Here is a 22,617-nt window from a genome sequence, read left to right as displayed (position 1 = left end):
CTTCCAAACACTGATGACACTCTGCTTCCAAACACTGATGACACACTGCTTCCAAACACTGATGACACACTGCTACCAAACACTGATGACACACTGCTACCAAACACTGATGACACACTGCTACCAAACACTGATGACACACTGCTACCAAACACTGATGACACTCTGCTTCCAAACACTGATGACACACCGCTACCAAACACTGATGACACACTGCTACCAAACACTGATGACACACCGCTACCAAACACTGATGACACACTGCTACCAAACACTGATGCCACACACTGCTACCAAACACTGATGCCACACCGCTACCAAACACTGATGCCACACCGCTACCAAACACTGATGACACACTGCTACCAAACACTGATGCCACACCGCTTCCAAACACTGATGACACACCGCTTCCAAACACTGATGACACACTGCTACCAAACACTGATGCGACACTGCTACCAAACACTGATGCGACACTGCTACCAAACACTGATGCCACACTGCTACCAAACACTGATGACACACCGCTACCAAACACTGATGACACACTGCTACCAAACACTGATGACAAACCGCTACCAAACACTGATGACACACTGCTACCAAACACTGATGCCACACCGCTACCAAACACTGATGACAAACCGCTACCAAACACTGATGCCACACCGCTACCAAAGACTGATGCCACACCGCTACCAAAGACTGATGCCACACCGCTACCAAACACTGATGACACACCGCTACCAAACACTGATGACACACCGCTACCAAACACTGATGACACACTGCTACCAAACACTGATGACACACTGCTACCAAACACTGATGACACACTGCTACCAAACACTGATGACACACCGCTACCAAACACTGATGACACACTGCTACCAAACACTGATGACACACTGCTACCAAACACTGATGACACACTGCTACCAAACACTGATGACACACCGCTACCAAACACTGATGACACACCGCTACCAAACACTGATGACAAACCGCTACCAAACACTGATGACAAACCGCTACCAAACACTGATGACACACTGCTACCAAACACTGATGACACACTGCTACCAAACACTGATGACACACTGCTACCAAACACTGATGCCACACTGCTACCAAACACTGATGCCACACTGCTACCAAACACTGATGCCACACTGCTACCAAACACTGATGCCACACTGCTACCAAACACTGATGCCACACTGCTACCAAACACTGATGCCACACTGCTACCAAACACTGATGCCACACTGCTACCAAACACTGATGCCACACTGCTACCAAACACTGATGCCACACTGCTACCAAACACTGATGCCACACTGCTACCAAACACTGATGACACACCGCTACCAAACACTGATGACACACCGCTACCAAACACTGATGCCACACCGCTACCAGTGATGGCACACCGCTGCCAAACACTGATGACACACCGCTACCAAACACTGATGACACACCGCTACCAAACACTGATGACACACCGCTACCAAACACTGATGACACACTGCTACCAAACACTGATGACACACCGCTACCAAACACTGATGACACACCGCTACCAAACACTGATGACACACACTGCTACCAAAGACTGATGCCACACTGCTACCAAACACTGATGCCACACACTGCTACCAAACACTGATGACACACTGCTACCAAACACTGATGACACACTGCTACCAAACACTGATGACACACTGCTACCAAACACTGATGACACACCGCTGCCAAACACTGATGCCACACCGCTACCAAACACTGATGACACACTGCTACCAAACACTGATGACACACTGCTACCAAACACTGATGACACACTGCTACCAAACACTGATGACACTCTGCTACCAAACACTGATGACACACTGCTACCAAACCCTGATGACACACTGTTACCAAACACTGATGACACACTGCTACCAAACACTGATGAGACACCGCTACCAAACACTGATGACACACTGCTACCAAACACTGATGCCACACCGCTACCAGTGATGGCACACCGCTGCCAAACACTGATGCCACACCGCTACCAAACACTGATGACACACCGCTACCAAACACTGATGACACACTGCTACCAAACACTGATGCCACACTGCTACCAAACACTGATGCCACACTGCTACCAAACACTGATGCCACACTGCTACCAAACACTGATGCCACACTGCTACCAAACACTGATGCCACACTGCTACCAAACACTGATGCCACACTGCTACCAAACACTGATGACACACCGCTACCAAACACTGATGACACACCGCTACCAAACACTGATGCCACACCGCTACCAGTGATGGCACACCGCTGCCAAACACTGATGACACACCGCTACCAAACACTGATGACACACCGCTACCAAACACTGATGACACACCGCTACCAAACACTGATGACACACACTGCTACCAAAGACTGATGCCACACTGCTACCAAACACTGATGCCACACACTGCTACCAAACACTGATGACACACTGCTACCAAACACTGATGACACACTGCTACCAAACACTGATGACACACTGCTACCAAACACTGATGACACACCGCTGCCAAACACTGATGCCACACCGCTACCAAACACTGATGACACACTGCTACCAAACACTGATGACACACTGCTACCAAACACTGATGACACACTGCTACCAAACACTGATGACACTCTGCTACCAAACACTGATGACACACCGCTACCAAACACTGATGACACACTGTTACCAAACACTGATGACACACTGCTACCAAACACTGATGACACACCGCTACCAAACACTGATGACACACTGCTACCAAACACTGATGCCACACCGCTACCAGTGATGGCACACCGCTGCCAAACACTGATGCCACACCGCTACCAAACACTGATGACACACTGCTACCAAACCCTGATGACACACTGTTACCAAACACTGATGACACACTGCTACCAAACACTGATGACACACTGCTACCAAACACTGATGCCACACACTGCTACCAAACACTGATGCCACACACTGCTACCAAACACTGATGCCACACACTGCTACCAAACACTGATGAGACACTGCTACCAAACACTGATGACACACTGCTACCAAACACTGATGACACACCGCTACCAAACACTGATGACACACCGCTACCAAACACTGATGACACACTGCTACCAAACACTGATGACACACTGCTACCAAACACTGATGACACACTGCTACCAAACACTGATGACACACCGCTACCAAACACTGATGACACTCTGCTACCAAACACTGATGACACTCTGCTACCAAACACTGATGACACACTGCTACCAAACACTGATGACACACTGCTACCAAACACTGATGACACACTGCTACCAAACACTGATGACACACTGCTACCAAACACTGATGACACACTGCTACCAAACACTGATGCCACACTGCTACCAAACACTGATGCCACACCGCTACCAAACAGTGATGGCACACCGCTGCCAAACACTGATGCCACACCGCTACCAAACACTGATGCCACACCGCTACCAAACACTGATCACACACTGGTACCAAACACTGATGACACACCGCTACCAAACACTGATCACACACTGGTACCAAACACTGATGCCACACCGCTACCAAACACTGATGCCACACCGCTACCAAACACTGATCACACACTGGTACCAAACACTGATGACACACCGCTACCAAACAGTGATGGCACACCGCTACCAAACACTGATGCCACACCGCTACCAAACACTGATCACACACTGGTACCAAACACTGATGACACACCGCTACCAAACACTGATCACACACTGGTACCAAACACTGATGACACACCGCTACCAAACACTGATGACACTCTGCTTCCAAACACTGATGACACACTGCTTCCAAACACTGATGACACACTGCTACCAAACACTGATGACACACTGCTACCAAACACTGATGACACACTGCTACCAAACACTGATGACACACTGCTACCAAACACTGATGACACACTGCTACCAAACACTGATGACACTCTGCTTCCAAACACTGATGACACACCGCTACCAAACACTGATGACACACTGCTACCAAACACTGATGACACACCGCTACCAAACACTGATGACACACTGCTACCAAACACTGATGCCACACACTGCTACCAAACACTGATGCCACACCGCTACCAAACACTGATGCCACACCGCTACCAAACACTGATGACACACTGCTACCAAACACTGATGCCACACCGCTTCCAATCACTGATGACACACCGCTTCCAAACACTGATGACACACTGCTACCAAACACTGATGCGACACTGCTACCAAACACTGATGCGACACTGCTACCAAACACTGATGCCACACTGCTACCAAACACTGATGACACACCGCTACCAAACACTGATGACACACTGCTACCAAACACTGATGACAAACCGCTACCAAACACTGATGACACACTGCTACCAAACACTGATGCCACATCGCTACCAAACACTGATGACAAACCGCTACCAAACACTGATGCCACACCGCTACCAAAGACTGATGCCACACCGCTACCAAAGACTGATGCCACACCGCTACCAAACACTGATGACACACCGCTACCAAACACTGATGACACACCGCTACCAAACACTGATGACACACTGCTACCAAACATTGATGACACACCGCTACCAAACACTGATGACACACTGCTACCAAACACTGATGACACACCGCTACCAAACACTGATGACACACTGCTACCAAACACTGATGACACACTGCTACCAAACACTGATGACACACTGCTACCAAACACTGATGACACACCGCTACCAAACACTGATGCCACACTGCTACCAAACACTGATGCCACACACTGCTACCAAACACTGATGACACACCGCTACCAAACACTGATGACACACTGCTACCAAACACTGATGCCACACCGCTACCAAACAGTGATGGCACACTGCTACCAAACACTGATGCCACACTGCTACCAAACACTGATGGCACACTGCTACCAAACACTGATGCCACACCGCTACCAAACAGTGATGGCACACTGCTACCAAACAGTGATGGCACACTGCTACCAAACAGTGATGGCACACTGCTACCAAACACTGATGCCACACTGCTACCAAACACTGATGCCACACTGCTACCAAACACTGATGCCACACTGCTACCAAACACTGATGCCACACTGCTACCAAACACTGATGCCACACTGCTACCAAACACTGATGACACACCGCTACCAAACACTGATGACACTCTGCTACCAAACACTGATGACACACCGCTACCAAACACTGATGACACACCGCTGCCAAACACTGATGCCACACACTGCTACCAAACACTGATGCCACACTGCTACCAAACACTGATGACACACCGCTACCAAACACTGATGACACACTGCTACCAAACACTGATGACACACCGCTACCAAACACTGATGACACACTGCTACCAAACACTGATGCCACACTGCTACCAAACACTGATGCCACACTGCTACCAAACACTGATGCCACACTGCTACCAAACACTGATGCCACACTGCTACCAAACACTGATGTCACACTGCTATCAAACACTGATGACACACCGCTACCAAACACTGATGACACACCGCTACCAAACACTGATGACATACCGCTACCAAACACTGATGACAAACCGCTACCAAACACTGATGACAAACTGCTACCAAACACTGATGCCACACTGCTACCAAACACTGATGCCACACTGCTACCAAACACTGATGCCACACTGCTACCAAACACTGATGCCACACTGCTACCAAACACTGATGCCACACACTGCTACCAAACACTGATGACACACTGCTACCAAACACTGATGACACACCGCTACCAAACACTGATGACACTCTGCTACCAAACACTGATGCCACACTGCTACCAAACACTGATGCCACACTGCTACCAAACACTGATGACACACTGCTACCAAACACTGATGACACACTGCTACCAAACACTGATGTCACACTGCTACCAAACACTGATGCCACACCGCTACCAAACACTGATGTCACACTGCTACCAAACACTGATGCCACACCGCTACCAAACACTGATGACACCAGTACCATTTTTTCTGGTATGTGTTTAAACACGGGTGTGTCAATGAGGCCTTCAGTTAATTTTTTATGTGACTAAACAATGGAAGTTTAGATGGAGTTCAGAGCAATGATAATGTTTTCACTCTCAAGTCTAATTGATCAAATGCCACAAAATGTTTTTTATACAGGGAAGATCATTCTAATCATTGCACATGTTGAGCAATATGTCATTAACAAGCAGCCATCTGAGGGCTCGTTCACACTGGCGTATAATGTGGAGAGTGAGGAAACATCGCATTGCACTCTGACCAATGTTAGTAATGAGTCGGCGCTCCTCATCTGTGAGTTTTTCTTCAGCTTTAATCGGACTGAGTAAAATAAATCACACCCTCGCATTGCACCAGCCTGATATATTGGACCATACGTATTCCACTCGTCCATCTTTTCAGGGGCAATATCGGAGCTAGCTTTTACCCAGTAGTGTGAGCGAGTGTACGGCATTTTAAGGCTGAGACATCTAGCAATGATTTTGCTGTTGTAATCACTCTACAAACTGCATCTGCCGCAGGTTGGTATCCTGGTCGGTCATCACGGGCTGGTACAAATGATATATAGTGAATATATTCGCACGCCGTCTGTATGTTCCTCTCTCTCTCTGGCGCTGAGCCGGGCGAACAGATAGAGGAGGGGGTGGAATTTGGAATTCAGGTACTTACAGATTCCTTCTTGTCTATGGGATTCATTCATATTTTGTATTTTAATCACCCGTCTGCTGGGAGAGCCAGCTCACTAGACGACAAGATGTCCTTGCTGTCGGCAGACGCAGTCACGCGGTGGGCTTGGCAATAGAGTGTGATTGTGTTGTGACATGTTGTGACAGTGCACATATTCTCTCCCAACATTGACTCTGCTCTGTTACAATGTGAGTGTGAGGGAAAGCTGCTGAATGCTGCAGAATTACTCCGGCTTATGCGGAATGAATGAGTGGAAGCCGCTCGTCTCCTGTTACATAGCACAATCTGGTATAAGAATAATAATGTGGTCAGTGGACTCTGTATATACGTCTATCCTATGATATTATAGTGTGGTTGGACTGTGAGATTGTGGGCATGGTGCCAACTTGCCACGCGATGCATGGTGCACTGATGCTGGTGACTTTATTGGTTCACAAGGATCCATTCTCAGACATTTCCCTTTGGCCTCACCTTTCACTAATACACAGAGACTTCACTCTCCATCCAACATGGTGTCCTATCAGTAGAAAGACTCCTCACTCCACCTGCCTGCTTGTAGACCTCTCGTAGGGCTTCTAATCTCCATCTTCCTGGACCTCTGACATAAAAAACCTCTTTCTCCAACCAGCTCATCACAGATGCGCTTCTTTCTCTCCACTTCTACAGCCGATTACAGTGGTGTGCTGCAAGCGGTGGCCAGTCTTCTGGCAGATCACAGACTGCTGCTCAGTCTCAGATACACGACACTGCAGTCCCATACCCAGCGACTACTGTCTCGCTTGCCTCTAGTAGTCGGCATGCTGCACATTACGGATTGCTCATGTGGGCGACAAAGGGGTGATCACCTCACAGGACAGGAGTTCACCCAACTTGGTCCAGTTGGTTCATAGGGCACAACCCTTGTTAACTACATCCATGTGCTTTAACAGCTGAACATGGTGGCACTCAGTCTTTAGGCCCACCTACACTGTCCATAAGACGCCCAGACACATCCGCCTGAAGAGTAGCCTCCTCCGGTTGGCTTTGCAGATACTTTCCAAGGTCTCTTGACTGCTATAACATAAGTTATGTCACTGGCTGTCTCTCCATAGACATCTCTCCTCTGAAGTGTACCCACGATAAAAATTACAGACCTCTCCATTCTTTGTAGGTGGGAAAACTTGTAAAATCTGCAGTGTATCAAATACTTAATTTCCCCACTGTATGTACAGCTGGTATAACCTGGGCATCTTCTGTATATAATGATATATAATTATATACAGGAGATGCCCAGGTTATGCCAGCTATACATATATAATTATATACAGGAGATGCCCAGGTTATTCCAGCTATACATATATAATTATATACAGGAGATGCCCAGGTTATACCAGTTGTACATATATAATTATATACAGGAGATGCCCAGGTTATGCCAGCTGTACATATATAATTATATACAGGAGATGCCCAGGTTATACCAGTTGTACATATATAATTATATACAGGAGATGCCCAGGTTATTCCAGCTATACATATATAATTATATACAGGGGATGCCCAGGTTATTCCAGCTATACATATATAATTATATACAGGAGATGCCCAGGTTATGCCAGCTGTACATATATAATTATATACAGGAGATGCCCAGGTTATACCAGCTGTACATATATAATTATATACAGGAGATACCCAGGTTATACCAGCTGTACATATATTATTATATACAGGAGATGCCCAGGTTATTCCAGCTGTACATATATAATTATATACAGGAGATGCCCAGGTTATTCCAGCTATACATATATAATTATATACAGGAGATGCCCAGGTTATTCCAGCTGCACATATATAATTATATACAGAAGATGCCCAGGTTATACCAGCTGTACATATATAATTATATACAGGAGATGCCCAGGTTATACCTGCTGGATATATATCATTATATACAGAAGATGTCCAGGTTATATCAGCTGTACATATATAATTATATACAGGAGATGCCCAGGTTATTCCAGCTATACATATATAATTATATACAGGAGATGCCCAGGTTATTCCAGCTATACATACATAATTATATGCAGGAGATGCCCAGGTTATTCCAGCTATACATACATAATTATATGCAGGAGATGCCCAGGTTATTCCAGCTATACATATATAATTATATACAGGAGATGCCCAGGTTATTCCAGCTATACATATATAATTATATACAGGAGATGCCCAGGTTATTCCAGCTATACATACATAATTATATGCAGGAGATGCCCAGGTTATTCCAGCTATACATATATAATTATATACAGGAGATGCCCAGGTTATACCAGCTGTACATATATAATTATATACAGGAGATGCCCAGGTTATTCCAGCTATACATATATAATTATATACAGGAGATGCCCAGGTTATACCAGCTGTACATATATAATTATATACAGGAGATGCCCAGGTTATACCTGCTGGATATATATGTACAGCTGGTATAACCTGGGCATCTCCTGTATATAATTATATATGTACAGCTGATATAACCTGGGCATCTTCTGTATATAATTATATATGTGCAGCTGGAATAACCTGGGCATCTCCTGTATATAATTATATATGTATAGCTGGAATAACCTGGGCATCTCCTGTATATAATTATATATGTACAGCTGGCATAACCTGGGCATCTCCTGTATATAATTATATATGTATAGCTGACATAACCTGGGCATCTCCTGTATATAATTATATATGTATAGCTGGAATAACCTGGGCATCTCCTGTATATAATTATATATGTACAACTGGTATAACCTGGGCATCTCCTGTATATAATTATATATGTATAGCTGGAATAACCTGGGCATCTCCTGTATATAATTATATATGTACAGCTGGCATAACCTGGGCATCTCCTGTATATAATTATATATGTATAGCTGGCATAACCTGGGCATCTCCTGTATATAATTATATATGTACAGCTGTTATAACCTGGGCATCTCCTGTATATAATTATATATGTACAGCTGGCATAACCTGGGCATCTCCTGTATATAATTATATATGTATAGCTGGAATAACCTGGGCATCTCCTGTATATAATTATATATGTACAGCTGGTATAACCTGGGCATCTCCTGTATATAATTATATATGCACAGCTGGTATAACCTGGGCATCTCCTGTATATAATTATATATGTATAGCTGGTATAACCTGGGCATCTCCTGTATATAATTATATATGTACAGCTGGTATAACCTGGGCATCTCCTGTATATAATTATATATGTATAGCTGGAATAACCTGAGCATCTTCTGCATATAATTATACATGTACAGCTGGTATAACCTGGGCATCTCCTGTATATAATTATATATGTATAGCTGGAATAACCTGGGCATCTCCTGTATATAATTATATATGTACAGCTGGAATAACCTGGGCATCTCCTGTATATAATTATATATGTATAGCTGGCATAACCTGGGCATCTCCTGTATATAATTATATATGTACAGCTGGCATAACCTGGGCATCTCCTGTATATAATTATATATGTATAGCTGGCATAACCTGGGCATCTCCTGTATATAATTATATATGTACAGCTGTTATAACCTGGGCATCTCCTGTATATAATTATATATGTACAGCTGGCATAACCTGGGCATCTCCTGTATATAATTATATATGTATAGCTGGAATAACCTGGGCATCTCCTGTATATAATTATATATGTACAGCTGGTATAACCTGGGCATCTCCTGTATATAATTATATATGCACAGCTGGTATAACCTGGGCATCTCCTGTATATAATTATATATGTATAGCTGGTATAACCTGGGCATCTCCTGTATATAATTATATATGTACAGCTGGTATAACCTGGGCATCTCCTGTATATAATTATATATGTACAGCTGATATAACCTGGACATCTTCTGTATATAATGATATATATCCAGCAAGTATAACCTGGGCATCTCCTGTATATAATTATATATGTATAGCTGGAATAACCTGAGCATCTTCTGCATATAATTATACATGTACAGCTGGTATAACCTGGGCATCTCCTGTATATAATTATATATGTATAGCTGGAATAACCTGGGCATCTCCTGTATATAATTATATATGTATAGCTGACATAACCTGGGCATCTCCTGTATATAATTATATATGTATAGCTGGAATAACCTGGGCATCTCCTGTATATCATTATATATGTACAACTGGTATAACCTGGGCATCTCCTGTATATAATTATATATGTATAGCTGGAATAACCTGGGCATCTCCTGTATATAATTATATATGTACAGCTGGCATAACCTGGGCATCTCCTGTATATAATTATATATGTATAGCTGGCATAACCTGGGCATCTCCTGTATATAATTATATATGTACAGCTGTTATAACCTGGGCATCTCCTGTATATAATTATATATGTACAGCTGGCATAACCTGGGCATCTCCTGTATATAATTATATATGTATAGCTGGAATAACCTGGGCATCTCCTGTATATAATTATATATGTACAGCTGGTATAACCTGGGCATCTCCTGTATATAATTATATATGCACAGCTGGTATAACCTGGGCATCTCCTGTATATAATTATATATGTATAGCTGGTATAACCTGGGCATCTCCTGTATATAATTATATATGTACAGCTGGTATAACCTGGGCATCTCCTGTATATAATTATATATGTACAGCTGATATAACCTGGACATCTTCTGTATATAATGATATATATCCAGCAAGTATAACCTGGGCATCTCCTGTATATAATTATATATGTATAGCTGGAATAACCTGAGCATCTTCTGCATATAATTATACATGTACAGCTGGTATAACCTGGGCATCTCCTGTATATAATTATATATGTATAGCTGGAATAACCTGGGCATCTCCTGTATATAATTATATATGTACAGCTGGAATAACCTGGGCATCTCCTGTATATAATTATATATGTATAGCTGGCATAACCTGGGCATCTCCTGTATATAATTATATATGTACAGCTGGCATAACCTGGGCATCTCCTGTATATAATTATATATGTATAGCTGGCATAACCTGGGCATCTCCTGTATATAATTATATATGTACAGCTGTTATAACCTGGGCATCTCCTGTATATAATTATATATGTACAGCTGGCATAACCTGGGCATCTCCTGTATATAATTATATATGTATAGCTGGAATAACCTGGGCATCTCCTGTATATAATTATATATGTACAGCTGGTATAACCTGGGCATCTCCTGTATATAATTATATATGCACAGCTGGTATAACCTGGGCATCTCCTGTATATAATTATATATGTATAGCTGGTATAACCTGGGCATCTCCTGTATATAATTATATATGTACAGCTGGTATAACCTGGGCATCTCCTGTATATAATTATATATGTACAGCTGATATAACCTGGACATCTTCTGTATATAATGATATATATCCAGCAAGTATAACCTGGGCATCTCCTGTATATAATTATATATGTATAGCTGGAATAACCTGAGCATCTTCTGCATATAATTATACATGTACAGCTGGTATAACCTGGGCATCTCCTGTATATAATTATATATGTATAGCTGGAATAACCTGGGCTTCTTCTAATATATACTCTAATCTACCTGGAACTATATTACAACCCATTTGTCTATAATGAGGGTTAGCTCCTGCGTACAGATAACTTGCTGTGTAACCAGACTGTTCTTTTCTTACTTTAGTCCATTATTTTCCTTAATTATAATGTTTACTCCTTTTGAATACATGATTTTAGCAACTATTATAGCGAATTGCATTGTTTTGGCAATGGAGCAGCATCTGCCAGAAGGAGACAAGACACCAATGTCCGAGCGCCTGGTAAGAGATTTACATTTTATTAAGGCGGGGGAGGGCTGATATTGAGTGCGTCATCTACAAAATGACATTTACAGAGTCCTCAAAAAATAAGAATGAAAAATGGATTTGTCATTGTTACGAAAAACACAGGAAGTAATCAGCAGATGATTTAAATGAGAAATATAGAAATACAGCCAACAGTGTTACTGTAACAAGACGTAGAAAGAAAAGAAAGTATGACGCAGCCCCAGCTAAAACGAAAGGGTGCCAAGCCTGCCAGGTAATTACCATTTGGCAGCAAAAATTATGATTTGACTGCAACAAAGGAATTATCCACTTTTGGGGACAATTTTTTTGTACTTGTATTTTGGGCTAAAAAATTTTGCAATTGAGTTTCATTAAAAATTTTGCACCGTTTGGCTTTTACAGGCTCTTTGTTTCCCAGACCTTGAACTTTAATGTGTTTTGTGGCCAAAAATCAGCTAAAAGGAGCTCAAAAAGAGACAAATAAGACTGACAAACTGACTGATTCTCCTTTAACTCATTCTGTAGCCAGCAATAGACAGTGCAACATAGGCTGTAGAAGGCAAACAATGCAACATATTTTATGAAAACAAATTGCAAAAATGATTATTTAGCCCCAATTACATGGGTTTAAAATTGTCACCAACCCCTTTAATGCACCCTAACAAAACGGGATCTCCAAAGATGCTCTCTAAGAGCAGAACCAGAAAAAAAAAAACATAACTTTCTTCTACCTGCAGCCACCACTAGAGGGAGCTCCTGAAGGTACATGGACACTTTTAAATCTTGAACTCAATGATAATACAGTATCCAGCAAGCTCCCATGCTCCCCCTAGTGGCAAGCCAGTAATTATTTTTTACATCTATATCTAGACAGATGACAAAAAAGCTACAAACAGCACAGTTATATGAAGAATTTCATCAGCAGAATATTAGACCAAGTAGGAAGTAATACATATTTTGTTGATTTGTAGAATTGTCATATTGATGAGTGTTAGTTAATTTTTATTAAAAAGTTATTATTTCTACTGTGTTTTGTTTAGTTCCATCAACTTTATCATTATCCACTGTTTGAATAGTGATGAAACGTTGATACGGTCAAATGTGTTAAAAAGAAAGGAATAAAATGTCTTAATGTTTCAATGTAGCTCAAGAGGTTTCAGCAGTCACAGGCCAGGTTTGTTAGTGATGAGACCGGCGTCATCTCAGCAGATGTAATCACACAATGCTGCTCTCTTCCCAGGACGACACGGAGCCGTACTTCATTGGAATATTCTGCTTTGAAACGGGAATTAAGATCATTGCATTGGGGTTTGCATTTCATAAAGGATCCTATCTACGTAACGGCTGGAACATGATGGACTTTGTGGTTGTTCTCACTGGGTAAGTTTCCTCCCAAGAAAACATATAGTGGCAGATTTACAAATAATAGACAAAAATGTATCACAGTGATTCATGTATCAGGAGAGGTCTGTGTGTCCTGATGTCTGTGTATAAGGAGGAGGAGAGGTCTATGTGTCCTGATGTCTGTGTATTAGGAGGAGGAGAGGTCTGTGTGTCCTGATGTCTGTGTATTAGGAGGAGGAGAGGTCTGTGTGTCCTGATGTCTGTGTATTAGGAGGAGGAGAGGTCTGTGTGTCCTGATGTCTGTGTATTAGGAGGAGGAGGAGAGGTCTGTGTGTCCTGATATCTGTGTATTAGGAGGAGGAGAGGTCTGTGTGTCCTGATGTCTGTGTATTAGGAGGAGGAGAGGACTGTGTGTCCTGATGTCTGTGTATTAGGAGGAGGAGGAGAGGTCTGTGTGTCCTGATGTCTGTGTATTAGGAGGAGGAGGAGAGGTCTGTGTGTCCTGATGTCTGTGTATAAGGAGGAGAAGGAGAGGTCTGTGTGTCCTGATATCTGTGTATTAGGAGGAGGAGAGGTCTGTGTGTCCTGATGTCTGTGTATTAGGAGGAGGAGAGGACTGTGTGTCCTGATGTCTGTGTATTAGGAGGAGAAGGAGAGGTCTGTGTGTCCTGATATCTGTGTATTAGGAGGAGGAGAGGTCTGTGTGTCCTGATGTCTGTGTATAAGGAGGAGGAGAGGTCTGTGTGTCCTGATGTCTGTGTATTAGGAGGAGGAGAGGTCTGTGTGTCCTGATGTCTGTGTATTAGGAGGAGGAGAGGTCTGTGTGTCCTGATGTCTGTGTATTAGGAGGAGGAGAGGTCTGTGTGTCCTGATGTCTGTGTATTAGGAGGAGGAGGAGGAGAGGTCTGTGTGTCCTGATGTCTGTGTATTAGGAGGAGGAGGAGAGGTCTGTATGTCCTGATGTCTGTGTATTAGGAGGAGGAGAGGTCTGTGTGTCCTGATGTCTGTGTATTAGGAGAAGGAGGATAGTTCTGTATGTCCTGATGTCTGTGTATTAGGAGGAGGAGAGGTCTGTGTGTCCTGATGTCTGTGTATAAGGAGGAGGAGAGGTCTGTGTGTCCTGATGTCTGTGTATGAGGAGGAGGAGAGGTCTGTGTGTCCTGATGTCTGTGTATGAGGAGGAGAGGTCTGTGTGTCCTGATGTCTGTGTATTAGGAGGAGGAGAGGTATGTGTGTCCTGATGTCTGTGTATTAGGAGGAGGAGAGGACTGTGTGTCCTGATGTCTGTGTATTAGGAGGAGGAGAGGTCTGTGTGTCCTGATGTCTGTGTATTAGGAGGAGGAGAGGTCTGTGTGTCCTGATGTCTGTGTATGAGGAGGAGAGGTCTGTGTGTCCTGATGTCTGTGTATTAGGAGGAGAAGGAGAGGTCTGTGTGTCCTGATATCTGTGTATTAGGAGGAGGAGAGGTCTGTGTGTCCTGATGTCTGTGTATAAGGAGGAGGAGAGGTCTGTGTGTCCTGATGTCTGTGTATTAGGAGGAGGAGAGGTCTGTGTGTCCTGATGTCTGTGTATTAGGAGGAGGAGAGGTCTGTGTGTCCTGATGTCTGTGTATTAGGAGGAGGAGAGGTCTGTGTGTCCTGATGTCTGTGTATTAGGAGGAGGAGGAGGAGAGGTCTGTGTGTCCTGATGTCTGTGTATTAGGAGGAGGAGGAGAGGTCTGTATGTCCTGATGTCTGTGTATTAGGAGGAGGAGAGGTCTGTGTGTCCTGATGTCTGTGTATTAGGAGAAGGAGGATAGGTCTGTATGTCCTGATGTCTGTGTATTAGGAGGAGGAGAGGTCTGTGTGTCCTGATGTCTGTGTATAAGGAGGAGGAGAGGTCTGTGTGTCCTGATGTCTGTGTATGAGGAGGAGGAGAGGTCTGTGTGTCCTGATGTATGTGTATGAGGAGGAGAGGTCTGTGTGTCCTGATGTCTGTGTATTAGGAGGAGGAGAGGTCTGTGTGTCCTGATGTCTGTGTATTAGGAGGAGGAGAGGACTGTGTGTCCTGATGTCTGTGTATTAGGAGGAGGAGAGGTCTGTGTGTCCTGATGTCTGTGTATGAGGAGGAGAGGTCTGTGTGTCCTGATGTCTGTGTATTAGGAGAAGGAGAGGTCTATGTGTCCTGATGTCTGTGTATTAGGAGGAGGAGAGGTCTGTGTGTCCTGATGTCTGTGTATAAGGAGGAGGAGGAGAGGTCTGTGTGTCCTGATGTCTGTGTATTAGGAGGAGGAGGAGAGGTCTGTGTGTCCTGATGTCTGTGTATTAGGAGGAGGAGAGGTCTGTGTGTCCTGATGTCTGTGTATTAGGAGGAGGAGGAGGAGAGGTCTGTGTGTCCTGATGTCTGTGTATTAGGAGGAGGAGGAGAGATCTGTATGTCCTGATGTCTGTGTATTAGGAGGAGGAGAGGTCTGTGTGTCCTGATGTCTGTGTATTAGGAGAAGGAGGATAGGTCTGTATGTCCTGATGTCTGTGTATTAGGAGGAGGAGAGGTCTGTGTGTCCTGATGTCTGTGTATAAGGAGGAGGAGAGGTCTGTGTGTCCTGATGTCTGTGTATGAGGAGGAGGAGAGGTCTGTGTGTCCTGATGTCTGTGTATGAGGAGGAGAGGTCTGTGTGTCCTGATGTCTGTGTATTAGGAGGAGGAGAGGTCTGTGTGTCCTGATGTCTGTGTATTAGGAGGAGGAGAGGACTGTGTGTCCTGATGTCTGTGTATTAGGAGGAGAGGTCTATGTGTCATGATGTCTGTGTATTAGGAGGAGGAGAGGTCTGTGTGTCCTGATGTCTGTGTATGAGGAGGAGAGGTCTGTGTGTCCTGATGTCTGTGTATTAGGAGAAGGAGAGGTCTATGTGTCCTGATGTCTGTGTATTAGGAGGAGGAGAGGTCTGTGTGTCCTGATGTCTGTGTATAAGGAGGAGGAGGAGAGGTCTGTGTGTCCTGATGTCTGTGTATTAGGAGGAGGAGGAGAGGTCTGTGTGTCCTGATGTCTGTGTATTAGGAGGAGGAGGAGAGGTCTGTGTGTCCTGATGTCTGTGTATTAGGAGGAGGAGGAGAGGTCTGTGTGTCCTGATGTCTGTGTATTAGGAGGAGGAGGAGAGGTCTGTGTGTCCTGATCTCTGTGTATTAGGAGGAGGAGGAGAGGTCTGTGTGTCCTGATGTCTGTGTATTAGGAGGAGGAGGAGAGGTCTGTATGTCCTGATGTCTCTGTATTAGGAGGAGGAGAGGTCTGTGTGTCCTGATGTCTGTGTATAAGGAGGAGGAGAGGTCTGTGTGTCCTGATGTCTGTGTATTAGGAGGAGGAGAGGTCTGTGTGTCCTGATGTCTGTGTATTAGGAGGAGGAGAGGTCTGTGTGTCCTCATGTCTGTGTATTAGGAGGAGGAGAGGTCTGTGTGTCCTGATGTCTGTGTATTAGGAGGAGGAGAGGTCTGTGTGTCCTGATGTCTGTGTATTAGGAGGAGGAGAGGTCTGTGTGTCCTGATGTCTGTGTATTAGGAGGAGGAGAGGTCTGTGTGTCCTGATGTCTGTGTATTAGGAGGAGGAGAGGTCTGTGTGTCCTGATGTCTGTGTATTAGGAGGAAGAGAGGTCTGTGTGTCCTGATGTCTGTGTATTAGGAGAAGGAGAGGTCTGTGTGTCCTGATGTCTGTGTATTAGGAGGAGGAGAGGTCTGTGTGTCCTGATGTCTGTGTATTAGGAGGAGGATGAGAGGTCTGTGTGTCCTGATGTCTGTGTATTAGGAGGAGGAGGAGAGGTCTGTGTGTCCTGATGTCTGTGAATTAGGAGGAGGAGGAGAGGTCTGTATGTCCTGATGTCTGTGTATTAGGAGGAGGAGAGGTCTGTGTGTCCTGATGTCTGTGTATTAGGAGGAGGAGGAGAGGTCTGTGTGTCCTGATGTCTGTGTATTAGGAGGAGGAGAGGTCTGTGTGTCCTAACGTCTGTGTATTAGGAGGAGGAGAGGTCTGTATGTCCTGATGTCTGTGTATTAGGAGGAGGAGAGGTCTGTGTGTCCTGATGTCTGTGTATTAGGAGGAGGAGGAGAGGTCTGTGTGTCCTGATGTCTGTGAATTAGGAGGAGGAGAGGTCTGTGTGTCCTGATGTCTGTGTATTAGGAGAAGGAGGAGAGGTCTGTGTGTCCTGATGTCTATGTATTAGGAGAAGGAGGAGAGGTCTGTATGTCCTGATGTCTGTGTATTAGGAGGAGGAGAGGTCTGTGTGTCCTGATGTCTGTGTATAAGGAGGAGGAGAGGTCTGTGTGTCCTGATGTCTGTGTATTAGGAGAAGGAGGAGAGGTCTGTGTGTCCTGATGTCTGTGTATTAGGAGGAGGAGAGGTCTGTGTGTCCTGATGTCTGTGTATTAGGAGGAGGAGAGGTCTGTGTGTCCTGATGTCTGTGTATTAGGAGGAGGAGAGGTCTGTGTGTCCTGATGTCTGTGTATTAGGAGGAGGAGAGGTCTGTGTGTCCTGATGTCTGTGTATTAGGAGGAGGAGAGGTCTGTGTGTCCTGATGTCTGTGTATGAGGAGGAGAGGTCTGTGTGTCCTGATGTCTGTGTATTAGGAGGAGGAGAGGTCTGTGTGTCCTGATGTCTGTGTATTAGGAGGAAGAGAGGTCTGTGTGTCCTGATGTCTGTGTATTAGGAGAAGGAGAGGTCTATGTGTCCTGATGTCTGTGTATTAGGAGGAGGAGAGGTCTGTGTGTCCTGATGTCTGTGTATAAGGAGGAGGAGGAGAGGTCTGTGTGTCCTGATGTCTGTGTATTAGGAGGAGGAGGAGAGGTCTGTGTGTCCTGATGTCTGTGTATTAGGAGGAGGAGGAGAGGTCTGTGTGTCCTGATGTCTGTGTATTAGGAGGAGGAGGAGAGGTCTGTGTGTCCTGATGTCTGTGTATTAGGAGGAGGAGGAGAGGTCTGTGTGTCCTGATGTCTGTGTATTAGGAGGAGGAGGAGAGGTCTGTGTGTCCTGATGTCTGTGTATTAGGAGGAGGTGGAGGAGAGGTCTGTATGTCCTGATGTCTGTGTATTAGGAGGAGGAGAGGTCTGTGTGTCCTGATGTATGTGTATAAGGAGGAGGAGAGGTCTTTGTGTCCTGATGTCTGTGTATTAGGAGGAGGAGAGGTCTGTGTGTCCTGATGTCTGTGTATTAGGAGGAGGAGAGGTCTGTGTGTCCTGATGTCTGTGTATGAGGAGGAGAGGTCTGTGTGTCCTGATGTCTGTGTATTAGGAGGAGGAGAGGTCTGTGTGTCCTGATGTCTATGTATTAGGAGGAGGAGAGGTCTGTGTGTCCTGATGTCTGTGTATTAGGAGGAGGAGAGGTCTGTGTGTCCTGATGTCTGTGTATTAGGAGGAGGAGAGGTCTGTGTGTCCTGATGTCTGTGTATTAGGAGGAAGAGAGGTCTGTGTGTCCTGATGTCTGTGTATTAGGAGGAGGAGAGGTCTGTGTGTCCTGATGTCTGTGTATAAGGAGGAGGAGGAGAGGTCTGTGTGTCCTGATGTCTGTGTATTAGGAGGAGGAGGAGAGGTCTGTGTGTCCTGATGTCTGTGTATTAGGAGGAGGAGGAGAGGTCTGTGTGTCCTGATGTCTGTGTATTAGGAGGAGGAGGAGAGGTCTGTGTGTCCTGATGTCTGTGTATTAGGAGGAGGAGGAGAGGTCAGTGTGTCCTGATGTCTGTGTATTAGGAGGAGGAGAGGTCTGTGTGTCCTGACGTCTGTGTATTAGGAGGAGGAGAGGTATGTGTGTCCTGATGTCTGTGTATTAGGAGGAGGAGAGGACTGTGTGTCCTGATGTCTGTGTATTAGGAGAAGGAGGAGAGGTCTGTGTGTCCTGATGTCTGTGTATTAGGAGGAGGAGAGGTCTGTGTGTCCTGATGTCTGTGTATTAGGAGGAGGAGAGGTCTGTGTGTCCTGACGTCTGTGTATTAGGAGGAGGAGGAGAGGTCTGTGTGTCCTGATGTCTGTGTATTAGGAGGAGGAGAGGTCTGTGTGTCCTGACGTCTGTGTATTAGGAGGAGGAGGAGAGGTCTGTGTGTCCTGATGTCTGTGTATTAGGAGGAGGAGAGGTCTGTGTGTCCTGACGTCTGTGTATTAGGAGGAGGAGGAGAGGTCTGTGTGTCCTGACGTCTGTGTATTAGACATCAGGACACACAGACCTCTCCTCCTCCTAATACACAGACGTCAGGACACACAGACCTCTCCTCCTCCTCCTAGTACACAGACGTCAGGACACACAGACCTCTCCTCCTCCTAATACACAGACATCAGGACACACAGACCTCTCCTCCTCCTCCTAATACACAGACGTCAGGACACACAGACCTCTCCTCCTCCTAATACACAGACATCAGGACACACAGACCTCTCCTCCTCCTAATACACAGACATCAGGACACACAGACCTCTCCTCCTTCTGTGTATTAGGAGGAGGAGGAGAGGTCTGTGTGTCCTGATGTCTGTGTATTAGGATGAGGAGGAGGAGAGGTCTGTGTTTCCTGATGTCTGTGTATTAGGAGGAGGAGGAGGAGAGGTCTGTGTGTCCTGATGTCTGTGTATTAGGAGGAGGAGAGGTCTGTGTGTCCTGATGTCTGTGAATTAGGAGGAGGAGAGGTCTGTGTGTCCTGATGTCTGTGTATTAGGAGAAGGAGGAGAGATCTGTGTGTCCTGATGTCTGTGTATTAGGAGGAGGAGGAGAGGTCTGTGTGTCCTGATGTCTGTGTATTAGGAGAAGGAGAGGTCTGTGTGTCCTGATGTCTGTGTATTAGGAGGAGGAGAGGTCTGTGTGTCCTGATGTCTGTGTATTAGGAGGAAGAGAGGTCTGTGTGTCCTGATGTCTTTGTATAAGGAGGAGGAGAGGTCTGTGTGTCCTGATGTCTGTGTATTAGGAGGAGGAAAAGTTTGTGTGTCCTGATGTCTGTGTATTAGGAGGAGGAGAGGTCTGTGTGTCCTGATGTCTGTGTATAAGGAGGAGGAGAGGTCTGTGTGTCCTGATGTCTGTGTATTAGGAGGAGGAGGAGAGGTCTGTGTGTCCTGGGCTCTGTGTATTAGGAGGAGAAGGAGAGGTCTGTGTGTCCTGATGTCTGTGTATTAGGAGGAGGAGAGGTCTGTGTGTCCTGATGTCTGTGTATTAGGAGAAGGAGGAGAGGTCTGTGTGTCCGGATGTCTGTGTATTAGGAGGAGGAGGAGAGGTCTGTGTGTTCTGATGTCTGTGTATTAGAAGGAGAGGTCTGTGTGTCCTGTTGTCTGTGCATTAGGAGGAGGAGAAGAGGTCTGTGTGTCCTGATGTCTGTGTATTAGGAGGAAGAAAGAGGTCTGTGTGTCCTGACGTCTGTGTATTAGGAGGAGGAGGAGAGGTCTGTGTGTCCGGATGTCTGTGTATTAGGAGGAGGAGAGGTCTGTGTGTCCTGACGTCTGTGTATTAGGAGGAGGAGGAGAGGTCTGTGTGTCCTGGGCTCTGTGTATTAGGAGGAGAAGGAGAGGTCTGTGTGTCCTGATGTCTGTGTATTAGAAGGAGAGGTCTGTGTGTCCTGTTGTCTGTGCATTAGGAGGAGGAGGAGAGGTCTGTGTGTCCTGACGTCTGTGTATTAGGAGGAGGAGGAGAGGTCTGTGTGTCCTGACGTCTGTGTATTAGACATCAGGACACACAGACCTCTCCTCCTCCTAATACACAGACGTCAGGACACACAGACCTCTCCTCCTCCTAATACACAGACATCAGGACACACAGACCTCTCCTCCTCCTCCTCCTAATACACAGACGTCAGGACACACAGACCTCTCCTCCTCCTAATACACAGACATCAGGACACACAGACCTCTCCTCCTCCTCCTAATACACAGACGTCAGGACACACAGACCTCTCCTCCTCCTAATACACAGACATCAGGACACACAGACCTCTCCTCCTCCTAATACACAGACATCAGGACACACAGACCTCTCCTCCTTCTGTGTATTAGGAGGAGGAGGAGAGGTCTGTGTGTCCTGATGTCTGTGTATTAGGAGGAGGAGGAGGAGAGGTCTGTGTGTCCTGATGTCTGTGTATTAGGAGGAGGAGGAGAGGTCTGTGTGTCCTGATGTCTGTGTATTAGGAGGAGGAGAGGTCTGTGTGTCCTGATGTCTGTGAATTAGGAGGAGGAGAGGTCTGTGTGTCCTGATGTCTGTGTATTAGGAGGAAGAGGAGAGATCTGTGTGTCCTGATGTCTGTGTATTAGGAGGAGGAGGAGAGGTCTGTGTGTCCTGATGTCTGTGTATTAGGAGGAGGAGGAGAGGTCTGTGTGTCCTGATGTCTGTGTATTAGGAGAAGGAGAGGTCTGTGTGTCCTGATGTCTGTGTATTAGGAGGAGGAGAGGTCTGTGTGTCCTGATGTCTGTGTATTAGGAGGAGGAAAAGTTTGTGTGTCCTGATGTCTGTGTATTAGGAGGAGGAGAGGTCTGTGTGTCCTGATGTCTGTGTACTAGGAGAAGGAGAGGTCTATGTGTCCTGATG

General features: G+C 45.3%; 1 protein-coding gene across 9 annotated transcripts in view; it reads left to right on the top strand.

The window, feature by feature from the left end:
• CACNA1A (calcium voltage-gated channel subunit alpha1 A) overlaps window positions 1-22,617 on the top strand; it is a 691,505-nt gene that overhangs the window by 275,260 nt on the left and 393,628 nt on the right. For all 9 annotated transcript variants that reach the window (XM_073654330.1, XM_073654327.1, XM_073654325.1 and 6 more), the window contains exons 2-3: window positions 12,651-12,756; window positions 14,003-14,142. In XM_073654330.1, the coding sequence (XP_073510431.1) occupies window positions 12,651-12,756; window positions 14,003-14,142 (246 nt within the window). The remainder of the gene's footprint in view (window positions 1-12,650; window positions 12,757-14,002; window positions 14,143-22,617) is intronic.

Source organism: Phyllobates terribilis, unplaced genomic scaffold, assembly GCF_046119375.1.
Source record: "Phyllobates terribilis strain yellow unplaced genomic scaffold, ASM4611937v1 Scaffold_11__3_contigs__length_659146591, whole genome shotgun sequence".
Classification (NCBI taxonomy): Eukaryota; Metazoa; Chordata; class Amphibia; order Anura; family Dendrobatidae; genus Phyllobates; species Phyllobates terribilis.
Note: the sequence above shows the minus strand (reverse complement) of the source record. Positions and strands in the feature narration are given on the sequence as shown.